At 37.8% G+C, this 14,934-nt stretch overlaps 1 protein-coding gene across 2 annotated transcripts in view; it reads left to right on the top strand.

The window, feature by feature from the left end:
• The window catches only part of DPYD (dihydropyrimidine dehydrogenase), a 380,477-nt gene that overhangs the window by 41,543 nt on the left and 324,000 nt on the right, over nucleotides 1-14,934 (top strand). For both annotated transcript variants that reach the window (XM_075424984.1, XM_075424985.1), the window contains exon 3: nucleotides 13,475-13,557. In XM_075424984.1, the coding sequence (XP_075281099.1) occupies nucleotides 13,475-13,557 (83 nt within the window). The remainder of the gene's footprint in view (nucleotides 1-13,474; nucleotides 13,558-14,934) is intronic.

Here is a 14,934-nt window from a genome sequence, read left to right as displayed (position 1 = left end):
TCTTGGCAGCCAGGGCACACTGCTGGCTCATGGTTAACCTGTCGTCCACCAGGACACCCAGGTCCCTCTCCGCAGAGCTGCTCTCCAGCAGGTCCGCCCCAAGCCTGTACTGGTGCATGAGGTTGTTCCTCCCCAGGTGCAGGACCCTGCACTTGCCCCTGTTGAACCTCATCAGGTTCCTCTCTGCCCAGCTTTCCAGCCTGTCCAGGTCACGCTGAATGGCAGCACAGCCTTCTGGTGTATCTACCACACCTCCCAGTCTGGTGTCATCAGCAAACTTGCTGAGGGTACATTCTAACTCTTCATCCAGGTCGTTGATGAAGAAGTTAAACAAGACTGGGCCCAGTACTGACCCCTGAGGGACACCACTTGTCACCAGCCTCCAACTAGACTCAGAGAACCCTCTGGTTTCTGCCATTCAGCCAGTTCTCTATCCACTTCACCGACCACTCATCCAGCCCACACTTCCTCAGCTTCCCTAGGAGGATATCATGGGAGACTGTGTCGAAAGCCTTGCAATGAAGAAAAAAAAAAAAAGCTCAAACAGTGTATACACAAGGGAAATGGGGAAACTGCTGCATAAGAATAAGGATTAAAAATTGGAGATAAAAATGGCTTTGAGAAGAAAAAGGAGAAATTTGGTAATTGTATTAAAAGAATATGGTTTTAGTTTCTTTTTGCTTTGCAGCCACCCTGCTCTTTCCTATGGCTCTGTTTGCACATAAGCAATAGTAGTAGTGACACTCAGGAGCTGAGTACTGATTAATAAGTCCAGTATGTGTTCCAGAGAGAAAAAATACTTTGAGTTGCAATGTTATTTAGAAAATATTCAGTGTGTATGTTTGAAAATAGCAGTTTCAAAAGTAGGTTTTTGCATTTTATTTAAAGTGGATGATTATACTAAGGGTACTACTAGGTTAAGCTTTGGCTGCAGGGAGCGAGTGGGTTGTTCATACTCTCCAAGTTAAACACATTAAGCAGGGGCAGTCTGTCCTATGCAGTTTCTGTGAACTAAAAGCCCTTTGCTTGCAATAGTTGGAGCCACTTCTAGGCTTCAAAGTAGCATAGCCGTGTGAGGAAAATGCTGTAACAGAGCCAGCCCTGCTGAGAGACCCGATTTATTAGCTCAGGAACTGTGCTACCTAGCCCAGCTGTCCTGAGGAGCACCGTTTGTGGGACCTGAACTAGACTCCTCCAAAGAGTGCTAAGCCTAGTTCACACCATGGACCTTTGCATCACACTTCTCTTCTGGTCCATCTTGGCTCCGTATGTCCCTGCTTGCTTGGGAATTGCTTGGATGCTTGCCTAGTGCTTTGGGACATGCTTGTATTGATCACCTCAGCTTGAGCACAGCAATTTTTAAGACACTGACGAGCAGGGGAATACAGCAGTCTGAGCTGTCTGAAGGCAGGCCAGAAGGTTTTGGGAGAAGAAACCTTTTCAGGTAGAGACATGAAAGCTTCCAAAGGAGTAAAAACCTTGCAAAGGCAACAGTAAATGGGACGCAGAACTAGAAAAGTGCATAGTGCTGTACTGAGGTGTTGGGTTGTTAGATGCTTTTCTCTCTAGGGTGGTATATAGAACTGAGACCTGAGACTATATATTTATCCTGGATGTTGTTTTCAAGCTGCATGTGAATAAACACGGTTACAGCAGCGTTCTCCTAATGGTCTTTCTAATGTTCCCTGTGAAAAGAACTTTGAATGCCTTGCTGACCAGTGTAGCTACACATAAACCCTGTTCATTTCTGTATGTAAGAAAGTTCTCGTTCATGTATGTCATTTCCTACAGAAAAGAAAGCTATAGTGTTTGTTCCATTAAATTTGTAGCAGGAGATTCTCAAGCTTATTAAAGATGCATGGTATCTTATTCAAAGAAAATTACACTTATTTGAACAGTTTTCTCTCAGTTTGGATTATGTCTGTGTGTCCGTGAATAGATGACACAACAGAAGGTGATAACTTTGTAGGATCTGCAACCATTGTAATAGACTTACACCTCTGATTTTCTGAATATTGAGAGGGAAAAAATATTCTATAGTGTTTGTACAGCAACAATGTTTGTACTGTCCTACTTTGTTGTACCCCCTCCCCCCCGAGAATTTACTTTCCACCTCCCTAGCAATGAGTGTAAGCTTTTGTTTTGACTAAGTTGGCTTGATGCATGATATTTAAAGACATGTAATTGTGTTGACTCTTAAACAGTTTTGTCTCGTAGTGAACAATTTAGTGGTTCTTTGTGCATTCCTAAACATGCTTTCTAGTTTCATGTTTGTTTTTTTTTACACTTGATGTGGGAAATTCTTGTTTAGTTCCGTTTGTTTCTTCTGACTTGTATATATCACAGAGTCTGAGGTTACTGTCTTGCTGTGTGTGGACCCTGTAGTGTTATAATAAGGTTTTAGATACCAGTCAGTGATGAGCAGGGTAAAGAATGCATGTAAATGCAGTAATCTTTTGATTTTTTTTAAATTTATGGTGTTTTGGAAAAAAAAAAAAAAAAGCCTGCAAGTTTTCCTCAGACTTAGCTATTTTATATGGCAATTAATATAAAATGCAAATACTTGGCTTCCCTGAACAGAAATTTAAGCAGAGGGGCTTTTTTGTTTTTTTTTTTTATTTGGAGATAAGTGACTTGTCAACTCACTTATATGTCTTCTCATGACATGTCCTGCTATCGTTTACAGTTACTTCAGGGTTAACATGTAGTTTAAAATATGAGAGCTGAGGTACCATGTTGTTGGTGTTTGCATATGGTGCTTATAGTTCATGAATGAGCTTCAGATTATTTCAAGTCAAATCATTCTTCAGTTTTTTGTGAGGAATAATAGTGATGGAAAGTCTGATATAAAGTGCCAGCATGTGACGCAGCTGCACCGGGGTCTTGATACAAGGGTTGTGCTCTACTGGCTGCAGCCTTTTTCCTAATTCTTATCCCTTTGATTTGGGTAGATGGTTCTCAAGCAAACTTAATATTTCCAGTTATTCCTCTGGTCTCAACTTCATATTTGGCTTTGCCTGTGGTAAGTACCCTCAACTGTCACATGAGGAAATTTTTTTCATTGCTATCCAAATCATCTTTTATGCTGTGATACTGATTTTCAGATAACACAGTAATCCAGAATAGAAGTGCATACACTGTTTTATAGGTAATTCACCAAGTCAGAGGATGGGATCTTTATAGTGTTTTTTGTGGAATTGTTTCAGTTTTTTGCAAAGAAAATTTGGAGGAAGGGTGCTCCTTTATGAGGACTTGACCAGTGAGTATAGTGACATATAACCATATATGGTTACAAGAAGAAATATGATCAGTCATGGGCACTGAAGTATTTTTCATGCAGAGCTGTCACTGGTTTCTTCTACTAAGCTAAGAGGATGGGATTTTCCCCACTCCCTCCTGCAGAACAGAAACTTTGGGTTGCTTGGAGCCTGGAAGTCATAGATCCTATAGTGTTCTCTGTACATGAGTCTAGTCCCTTGGTACTGCTGCCAGTTCCTCGGCTCTTAGCCTTGTATATAACATCTTTTTAGGCTCTTTCCAGGGGACTTAAAGACTATTTTATGTAAGTCTTTTAGATGTTGGAGAGAATGTGGAATACACAATTTAGTGAGTAGTGCATGGAATGTGGTATAGCTGGTGCATGTACTTCTATAACTGTCTATAGAAAGACATGATCTGTAAGATTAGTAGAGAAGGACCTTGGTAGGACCTTGCTGTTGTGGTTTAACCGCAGCCAGCAACTACGCACCAGACAGCTTCTCACTCCGCCCACCCAGCGGGATGGCAGAGAGAATCAGAAGGGTAAAAGTGAGAAAACTCATGGGTTGAGACAAAGACAGTTTAATAGGTAAAGCAAAGGCCGTGCGCACAAGCAAAGCAAAACAAGGAATTCATTTGCTGCTTCCCACTGGCAGGCAGGTGCTCAGCCATCTCCAGGGAAGCAGGGCTCCATCACACGTAACGGTTACTTGGGAAGACAAACGCCATCGCTCTGAATGTGCCCCCTTCCTCCTTGTTACCCCCGCTTTATATGCTGAGCATGACACTGTATGTTATGAAATATTCCTCTGGTCAGTTGGGGTCAGCTGTCCCGGCTGTGTCCCCTCCCAGCCTCTTGCACACCCCCAGCCTGCTCGCTGGTGGAGGCAGGGGGGCTGAGGAGCAGAAAAGGCCTTGACTCTGTGTAAGCACTGCTCAGCAATAACTAAAACATCCCTGTGTTATCAACACTGTTTTCAGGACAAATCCAGAACAGCCTCATACTAGCTACTGTGAAGAAAATTAACTCTATCCTAGCCAAAACCAGCACTTGCCTGGTCAATTCTCATAGTTATTTGGGAAAAAAGCTTATGCAGAATCCTGAGAAAAAGTTTAGGCAGATTATCTTCTGCAGAATCAGTTGGGAAAATTGTGTCCTGTTGTGTTTTTTTTTTAATACTGAGGCAACTACAGGGAGCTGTAGTGCATGGTGAGCACACAATCATGAATGAAAATGTGTTGTTGTGGCACTTCTGAAAAATACTGCTGTTGGAGAATAAAATGAGCCTTGTAAGAGGTGAGAGGTGGCATCTTGGGCTGAGGAAGCAAGCCTGCTATGTGTAATTTGCTTTTATTCCTCTACATAGGGCTGGACGACATTGTTTCAGGATGGCATTTAAGCATTTTATTGTAACTTTAATTTTTGAAAAACTGTAATATTTAATAATTCTTTAGCTATGCATGAAAAATAAGAGGGATCCTGTAAGTTGGTACTCTCAAATATGTGGGGTTAATTCCTTAAATTCTCGGTCATTTGGCTCCTAAAAAAGCAGGGGCTTTTAGGTATGTGTGCTTTCTTACGCTCTTTGTTGAAGGTCAAGAACATAATCTGTTCCTTAGGAGTACTGTTCTACCTGCATTTTAAAAATTCTTGCTTTTTTTACAGGTTATGAGCTCTGTAAATGTTAATTCTCAATATGAGTCTGGTCTTTACCTACATACTCTCATTTTGTTTGATCTCGATGAGTCGGGGTAATATTTGCCTAAGCAGAGTAAAGAATCCCAAGGGAAAAGCAAGCTAGGCTGAGGTATGGGAAACTACTGGGAGGGGAGGGAGTACAGCATTTGGGATATTTTTCTTCTTACTAATCTTCACCTAGTTATATTTCCACTGTCAAGTGAAAATAGTTTATATAGAAATTCTGTGTAGAGCCTGTGTCTCTGTACTTCTACTTCATGCCCTGAAAGCGTTAAACTGTAAATTTATGGTCCCAGACAGGATCTTAAACTTCTGTGAAGGCTCTCATGTAGTGCTTAGGCTCTCAGAGAAAGGCAGGACTACAGCCACATTAAAAAAGAAATAGCATCTAGATGAAGCTTGTCATTTTCTAAGTGATGATGTGTATTGTTCCCTGATACAGAGCCCTGTCCCATACAGGGAAAGTCTCCCTTCAGATGCAGAGGGACCAGTAGCTTGTTTGCCAAGTTCTCCCATTCATCTATTAATCAAGTTTAACATTTGTTCTAGGAAGAGAAGGAAATAAGTGGGAGAGGCAAAAGTTTTCCTTTGTTTTTGTTCTTTAAGTTTTCTCTGCCTTTTAAAGATGAATCACAAGGGGAGGAGCATTATAAAATGTCCTGTGTAGTGGCATCACCTGCGTTCTCTGCTCCTTTATTATTTCCAGCTGTGTGTCTGCTGCCTTGCATATCTTTTGTAGCTTTTTATTCTTTTCTTTTGTGTTCTTTGGTCTACTATTCTTTGTGTTGCATGCTTGGTCCTTTCAGAATGTCTTTTCTCATCTTCCCTGTATCACTACTGTCTGATGTGTTATCTACTGCCAAAACACGTGGTATCTGCATCTGCTCTGAATTCAGGCTGAATGCAAGCAAGATACCATACCCGTATGTGAACATGAAGGCTGTTATAAATTTGCCACTCGAAATTTGTACGTGAAACAGCATGAAAAAGAAGTTAGCAGAATGCCATCTCAGACTGGAAAATCTTTCACAGTCCCGGTAAAATTGCAAACGAAAGTGTTGTGTATGTTTAACAAGTAATTAACTTTTATATAATTACCTGTCTTGAAGGATTAAGTGCACCGTATTTTAAACTGGGAAAACTTTAAAAAATCCAAAATTGTCTGCTTCCACTTCAGAATTCCCAGTTACATTGACAGTATTTCTGGTAATTAATAACAAAAACCACACTTGCAGTTTCAGAAAATAGCTCACGAATTGGAGTTTCCTGGTGTCGGTCCTGTTTTAGCAGTAAGTTCTCGTTTGTGGGGAAAATATGATACTTGTGTTTGAGTTTGCATGTGCTCTATTTTGCATGCCTTAAAAATGATATTCCTCTAAAAAAACTGAGAAAAATTAACATGGTTATGCTAATTAGGCATTGATTGCAGCCACCCACAATTCTACTTAATTTTTTTTCTCTGTTGATTTTTATTTGATTACTAACACTTAGACCTGGTTTTCTGCTGGAAGTCTGGTATTTTTGATGTATTAATATCTATATTTTCAAAGAGCCTGTCTGGCCAAGGTGGCTGTATCACATAATGAAAATACTGTTCTAACAAATGTTCATGTATTATGAATGACATGCTGTCAAATGTTATGTAAATACCTGAGGGCTCAATATACTTTCTGCAGATATTAGAGATATGTACATATTAGAAAAATACCTATTTTTCCTTTGTGAACAGCTGGTCAGGTATCAGATTTAAGCTGCTTTTCCCTCTGTTTGGAATAAGAACCCTCTGAGAATGAGTCACAGCAAATAGGAAGGAAGAATTTAGTAGGTAGATATTGTGTAGGTCATAATATGTTACAGTTAGGGTCAAACAGTCCTTTTACTTGTTTAGTTTATATGAATGCTCTTAGGTAAAACACTTTGGTAAATGGCCTTGGTTTTGTTTAGTTTTGTTTAGGCGCTTCCTGTATGGCATACAGCTGTTGGCTACTGAATAACTTTAATGAATTTTAGCACCAGCATTAGAATAAATGCAATATATGTAAATTATTTTACCCTATAGAGGTGGATGCTTAAGTCTGTGAAAGAAGATCAATGGAACCATTTAGCTTTTTGTGGTGTTTCCCTGTAGAAAGACAATCTGTTCCAAATCAAGACAGAAGTCTGCAAAATAATATTTAGGTTTCATTGGATAAAGCACAGTGTTAGATAAGTTCACATCAAAAGAAGTAGATGTGCTATTCCAAATTCGTAACAATTGTCTATTGGTCTGTTTTTCATATTTTTCTTTGGCATGTTATCCTATTTAATTAGTTTCTACTCTCTCTGTTGTTTCAAGATTCCATAAACTGGAGTCTTATATACCAGCTGCTAAAGCAGGAATTACTGTCTAAATGATATTCACAATGAGTATTTGGAAGGTTTACAATTATACCCTTGCTAATAAATTGTGCTATTTTCCCCAACAGTTTTAAGTGCTAATCTTCAGCAGGCATTTTAAAATTAGCTAAAATTCTGTCAAGAGATTTACAAAAATTGTTAGCATGAAGATAATTATGTCACAGTCCTTGGACTCCATCTCTGATTGTGTGCATAAATCAGAAAATGTCAGCTGTGTTTTCCCTTAATAATTATCCCTGCAGCAATATATTACAGTTTAGATTACTATTATAATGTTACTTTAGGTTTAAAAAACTCAAGTTAGTTGCTTCTAAAGTTTTCTGCTGATAAAATAATTCACATTTCCAGAATAACAAGTGATTATTGGTGTTAACATTTTCTATATCAATAAGATCATCAATATGGAAATAAACATTCTACAATTTTTATACAGTCCCCCAAAAAAGTCAGCTTTTTTTATTCGAAGTTTGTTAAAAGAGATCACTTCTACAGTATGGCAAACATTTTCAAAGCAGCTAGCTAACGTGGTCAGCTTTGTGGCATATTTGGGATTTGACTTCTAAGGAATTTTTGGACCAAAATTTGAGACGTTTCTTGCTGAATCTGTACAGGATACAGGTACTTAGAGTAGATTATGTAAGTCTCCAACGGTTTTGGCAATGTGTTGTTGGAGCCTACCTCCCTAAGGACTCTAAAGAGGGATCTGGACAGACTGGATTGATGGGCTGAGGCCAACTGTATGAGGTTCAAGAAGGCCAAGTGTCAGGTCCTGCACTTGGGTCATAACAACCCCATGCAATACTACAGGCTTGCGGAAGAGTGGCTGGACAGCTGCCCGGCAGAAGAGGACCTGGGGGTGTTGGTTGACAGCCAGCTGAACATGACCCAGCAGTGTGCCCATGTGGCCAAGAAGGCCAAGAGCATCCTGCCTTGTATCAGGAATAATGTGGCCAGCAGGAGGAGGGAAGTGATCGTCCCCCTGTACTGGGCACTAGTGAGGCCATGCCTCGAATACAATACCAAGTAACAAGAGAGAGGACAAGAGAAATGGCGTCAAGTTGCACCAGGAGAGGTTTAGATTGGATATTAGGACAAAATTCGTCACCAAAAGGTTTGTCAAGCACTGGAACAGGCTGCCCAGGGAAGTGAGTAGCCATCCCTGGAGGTATTTAAAATACTTGTGGATATGTTGCTTAGGGACATTGTTTAGTGGTGGACGGACTTGGCAGTGTTAGGTTTACACTTGGACTTGATGATCTTAAAAATATTCTCCAACCTAAATGATTCTGTGATTCTATGATTAAAGGTATCTAATTGAAATATCAGAGGGAGCCACTACATCCTTCAGAATATGGAGCAGGTTTTCTTGTTTTAAGCACTCAGAAATCTAGATGCAAATACATTTAATATGCACATTTTAAATTGACTGCATAAACATTAGAAAATTAACACACAACAGACTTTGTAGGAACCTTTTTCATGGATTATAAAGGAGAAATCAGGAGAAAAATGAATTTGTTTTAGCATTAGCAGGATTAGCAAATAGAAACCAAACAGGAGTGAGCTGTTCCAATTGCTGTACATTCCCTGTGTTTAGTACACAGAGGACAGCTGACAGTAAAAATGCAAGATTTACTTTCACAAATGTTTGGGGAAAAAACTCAAGCTTTTAAAGAAAATTTCCCCATTTGAAAGCAATGAATTCCACGAATCCTGCAATCCTACTTACCTGAAAACTTCTTTCATAGAAGAGAGATAGCATTTTAAATAAGGCTTTTGATTTGGCAGTGTATGAACTAGGATAAGAGATCTACTCAACTTCAGTGATGCAGGCTGCCTTAGAAATAGGTCTTACATTGTTGTCAGATCAAAAGATTTTATTTCTCAACTATCTCAAAATGTGTGTTAGACATTATCTGTAATACTAACACTTTTGAAAGTCTTATGTGAAATATTTGAGGATAGAGTTAAAGGAGCAGGATGTGGCTTAGTGTGATCCCACTCTCGTTTGACAGGATGGAAGATTTAAGGTTGATTTCAATGGAAGTGGGGTCACTTCTTCTATCAGTACTGTATCACAGAATGGACGAGTTGTGGGTTAGGGTCTTCTCAAAACTCTGACTCTTAGGCCTGTCACGGCAGAGCAGAGGCAGCAGTACTTTGGTGATTTAGGGAGATCCTCAGCTGTGACACCAGGCAAGAGACTGCTTTTGGTTTCTGAGCTACTTCTGCTAAGTTTTGCATTTGACCCAAGAGGACAAATCAAGAATTGCTTTTCAAATGACTAAGAAAGCTAAGCTTATGAACGTTTAGAGAAGTGTTTTAGAAAGTTTCACTTTTGCTGGAATGCTAGGGTTTTATTTAAAACTGGAATGACTATTTACATTCTCCAATTATGTGAGCTACCTTGTTACTTCAACCAGTGCCAAAGAGTATTTTTGGACTTGGTAGTTGCTGACTTTCCTCAGACTGTTAGAATACATGTCATGAACTTCATACATAGAACTTCATGTCATGATCTTATTAATATTATCACTTACAATAACTGAAAATACAGACTTATGAGCACATAGTCCTTGCCTCCAAAGTTTGCCATTTACTTTATTAACAAGAATAAATTGCAGTGGGAAAAAAGTAATATTTTTGTGGTTATGGGAGGATAAGTTTTTCCATTTGTTCATTAATCTTCCTTCTTCTGCATCATTCATCTTTCTCATTTCTGATTAGATGTTCCACCAGTATACTGTGTGGGATGCCACAGATATTTGTGGATATCCAGTCTACATCTCCCTTTTTATCTAGTTGTCATGTAGTTTTAGTTAAGATCTCATATAATAAATAAGCCATTTATTTATACATAAAATATCTTCCCCACTCTCTTGCTTTTTGTTTTATTTAAAAAAATCAAAGTATTTGTGCTAGAATCCTTTAAGAAGCAGTATTTAGACCTCTATGGCTTTTTGACATAGAGTGGTAGTTTGACTTATGATGACCATGTCCATAATCGCATCTCTGTATTTATTTTTCCTCCTGAACTTCTGAATGGTGATGTTTAGTTTAGTACCATACAGCACTATAGATCTGCCAACAGCAATAACATATAGAATACTATATAATTGTTGAATCATAGAGTTCTAGACTTTATCCATACCCACAGAAAATCACTTGGCAGTAAGCTACCAAACCCATTTTTTTTCGTTGCTTGTGTTTTAATTTTTTTTTTTTTTTACTTTAGCTGCTGCTCAAAATGAAACACCTGGGAGTTTAATTGCTCATTATACTTAAATCTGCGAAGTATTGTGGGCCAGAACATACTGCCCTGTGCAAGATGTTTGTAGACATTAATCTGTTTGGTAGCAAGGATGATGGAATGAGCTCAAATTTGCTACTGATTTAATACTAAAGAATGTAAATCCCACCCTGGTCATAGTCTACCAAGTTTCATCATTTCCCAGACATATTCTTCAGAGTATTCTCAGGCTCACAGTTTCATTCATATTGGTAGCCTGTCTTATAAACTGGTGTGCTTTCAGACAATCTATAAATGTAGTGTGCAAGCTGATAATCAGACCCACCCATGAAGAAGTGGCATCTATACACCTGTAGCTATGCTTGTATTTGATATTTCAGACACCCTGCTCTCTCTTCTCTGAGAGAATCCAACATACTGTTTTGGATGATTGCAGCTCTAACTGGAAAGCAGTGGATATGATCAGTGTTTGCTCACTCTTCTGTTCGGTATGTGTGCAGTAACTGATGGTATAGTACTTTGAGGTCATCTTCCTTCAGCAGTTTGCATTTGGCTCAGCTTTTAGTTCATTTTTTCCCAATGGTGAATTTACTTGCTCTTCAACGGCTGTACCTATTTGGCTGAAAGTTGCTGAGAAAGATATTGTCCAGAAACAGTTCTCAGAAATGGTAGAAGTAAGTTCATTTTCTTGCCAAATGAAATGGTATAACATCTATTATTTGAGTCTACAAAATGTGTTTTATTTTTTTTGTTCTGGGTTATCTATTAATTTTTGTATTAGGTTTGTAGTGGAGATGGAATATTTGTGGGTGTGAGGCTACACGATCTCAGCATTTTCTCTAGACATGGGCCACATTTGTTGCCCTTCAGCTCATTAATGCAGTAAGGTCTGTATAGACAAAGAAGAAATACCAGCTGAACTTACTCTTTTCAGCATTTTCCACATGGAGAGCATCAGTAATTTTAGCTTATATGATATAGAGAAGATGTAGTTGTGTTTGATAAAAATCTTGTGTCCTTTGGATCCTATGTCATTTCTACATGCTTTATACTTACAAGATCAGGAGAAATGAACTGCGTGATGCTCAGGATTTTCTGAAATTGTCCTGAGATGGTGGTGGCACAGGACTGTTAAACACGGGCTTTCCTCTTTCGGTGCTTGGAGCAATATTCCAGATGGTGTTTCCTTTGGTCTGTTCTCCTGGAGGATGGGAGGTTTAATTTTGCTTGCACAGTTGCTTTCAGTTTAGTACTGATAGATCAGGAGTTCTTAAATTAGTGTTGTTGATTTGGATTTCTTTTGTGTATTTTAAATGACTGACCTGCCTATATGTGCTTGGAGCTGAAGGTCAATGTATGCTGATCTAAATAATAGAATACTGCATAATAGAGCTTCCCTGTCTTTCTTGTGTAATCCTTTTGAGTTTCTGAGTAGACTTTTGCCATACAAAGGGCAGCTGATTGTAATATAAACAAAGAAAAAATATCAGATTAGCCATGGGATAAGGTTTACTACTTATACTTAAGACAGGCACAACTTTATAAGGGGGAGAAAAGATGGCAAAAGTTCCAAATGTAGCTTTGTTCATTTTTCCTGTTCAGAAATGTATTGTTAAAGCATTAAAACTTTGTATTAACAAGTCTATAATTGTATTTAAAAATAATGATATTTTAAATGTTAATTGAAAAGCTAAAATATCATGTTAGGTCCTTGACAAATATCTAATTATTTCCATTCCAGTAATGCTTCTGTAGTCTCAAATTGAATGTAATTATAAAAATAAAGAATCAATGCACAAAAGAAGTAATATTAGGTAACTTTTATTGCATTTACATAACAATCTTTCAAATGTGGACTTGAAAACTAATTCAGATATTAAAAACTGTGAAAGCAATATGACCAAATAACAGTGCACATATTTTCTTTAAAGCTACTGCATAAAGAGCCAGACAATTCTGCCTTCAAGGTTGTTCTCAATAGTAACGTTAGGCTTGCCACTTGTATTTCTTTTACACCCATGCAGCAAAATTATGCCTCCCAGAGGTAAGTTTTGATATTGGAGAAAGGTGCTGCTGAGAACAGGTGTAACCTAAAAGCCTCCTGTATTGACTAAGCCTCAAGAGAATATAAAAATCCTATCGATGATGATGATCACATAATTCTTATATGCTGGTATTTCACACTTTCTTTGCATAGATACAAATTTCTGTGTTCCCCAGCATCTTCTGAATCAATTTTACTTCCTTTATGGGAGCAGAAGAAAAGGATCAGCAATCTGGAGTAATGGAACCAGTCACACATTTAATAATAATTAGCAGAGTGTAGCGAAGTTTATTTCGTTTATAGTCACAAAATTGTTGGCTTCGTATTACTTTTAGAAATACTGATGAGCTCTAATCTGGAAAAAACATTAAGTGATTATGATGCCTGTAGAAATTAAACATGAATTAAATATGATGGTTTGGTCGAACAACACTGCCTGTTTCATAGAATTTGTAGCTCTTATTTTAATTCTAACATGCACGTTTAGGTTTCTATTCTTGTCTGTGTGTGTGTAGTAGCTTTCTAGCCTCGCATACTGATAAAGGGAAAATTAATTTCTTTTTTCAAAGAAGAAAAATGTAAAAATTCAGTACATTTCATTATGGGACATTAATAAGGTGATTTCCATGACAACCATACAGTAAGATCCATGTTTACTTTGTTTCTGAGTTCTTAGTGTCTTTTTAATGACTCCTGTGTAATTAAAACAGAATGCATAATTTGAGGTTACATATTATAAATCAGTTTTGTTTGCATGATGTTGAATAAAGTTAATACATGTACACTATACTGTTTAAGAGCCTTACATGGATTTGTCTGGTTGCAGAACTGTGAGAAACTAGAAAATAATTTTGATGACATCAACCACACAACTCTTAGTGAGCGAGGAGCACTTCGAGAAGCAATGAGGTAAGTCTGGGTCACCATAGCAACAGTCACAGATGTGGTAAAGAAAGAGTCATTCTTCATTATTGGGGGAACAAATGAGTTCATTGCCACCATTCAGCTCTATTCTCTAAGGTATTAATTTGTCAGTGGAGAGGCTTCCCTTGAGGCTGTGCTTTGGTTTTGAAGCTGCATAAATGTTAAGCCTGACTGCACAGTAAAAAACGTAAATGTTTAATTTGTTATTTAAAATGCTTAAGGGGTGCCTTGCTTCATATTTATACTAAACTGTGAGTGAATGAAAATATTGTTCATCTAAATTCTGTAAGTGTTAAAGTACTTGTACAATGCTGTTAGAACAAACCTGTGTTTGCTTTTAAAATGGATTTGATATTTATGTATGTACTTCCTGTGTACTCTGATTTTATCACCAGATTTACATACTTTTGTTTTTGCTAATGGAACTTTAAAATCTATCTGTTCCTTCATATATTGTGGAGGTGTATACTTCATATCATTGCACTTAATGCTTATTAGCGGAGGTTAAAATTAGTCAGTACATGAATCTTCTGTCACCCTTACTTGCACTGTAGAGTATCTGGGTACAGGTCTCCAAATAAACTTGTCAGCCATAGTACCTGGAAAAGGGAATGATCGCTATGTTGAAAGGTGGTGGAATCAAAGACAGATTTTGTTAAGTAACTCACTGAATAATCAGGGAGGTGTTAATTATAGTATTATCTGTGGATGAGAAAATTGTAGTAACCTGTACTTCTAAAGATTTTGAAAGCTGGATAGTAAAATGTAATAATGCAAAACCATAGTGCTTCATTTCACTTGCCCGATATCAGAGTAACTTCTTAGACTTGCGCTAGTGCAGTAGAAAGTAAAAACAACAACAAAAAATACTGAGAATCTTCTTGAAAAACTAATTACACCCATTTGCTTTGATTGTGTTCATAATCCCTTTAACTTTATGGATGTGTGTGAATGACTTTATTTGCATGACTGACTTTATGTTCATGACACTCTTGTCTCATGTATGCGGCTATGAGTATGTGTTTGTAAAAGTATTCTGACTTGAAATGGAACCTGCCTCTTTTGAAGCCTTTCTTATTACCTCCAAATTATATTCTTTCCTTTCTGAACGTTTCAACTACTAGTGTTGCAAATAACTGTAAAAATAATGGTATTCACGTTTCTAATTGTGATTTCTTGCTCTTTGCTTGTTTTGCTTCATACATTTAGGGTTTTCTCCCTTTGTGGTTGGTTATCTATGTGCATAGATCTTTCGTGTAATGCCAGTAAATGGAAAGTGATTTAAAATAAAGATTTGCAGAACTTTTGGCATGTGAAGCTACTTTTAGTATTTTCAACAAATTGGATTTCAGGTTGCTGCTC

The sequence above is a fragment of the Opisthocomus hoazin genome, chromosome 6 (assembly GCF_030867145.1).
Source record: "Opisthocomus hoazin isolate bOpiHoa1 chromosome 6, bOpiHoa1.hap1, whole genome shotgun sequence".
In the NCBI taxonomy this organism is placed as follows: domain Eukaryota; kingdom Metazoa; phylum Chordata; class Aves; order Opisthocomiformes; family Opisthocomidae; genus Opisthocomus; species Opisthocomus hoazin.
Note: the sequence above shows the minus strand (reverse complement) of the source record. Positions and strands in the feature narration are given on the sequence as shown.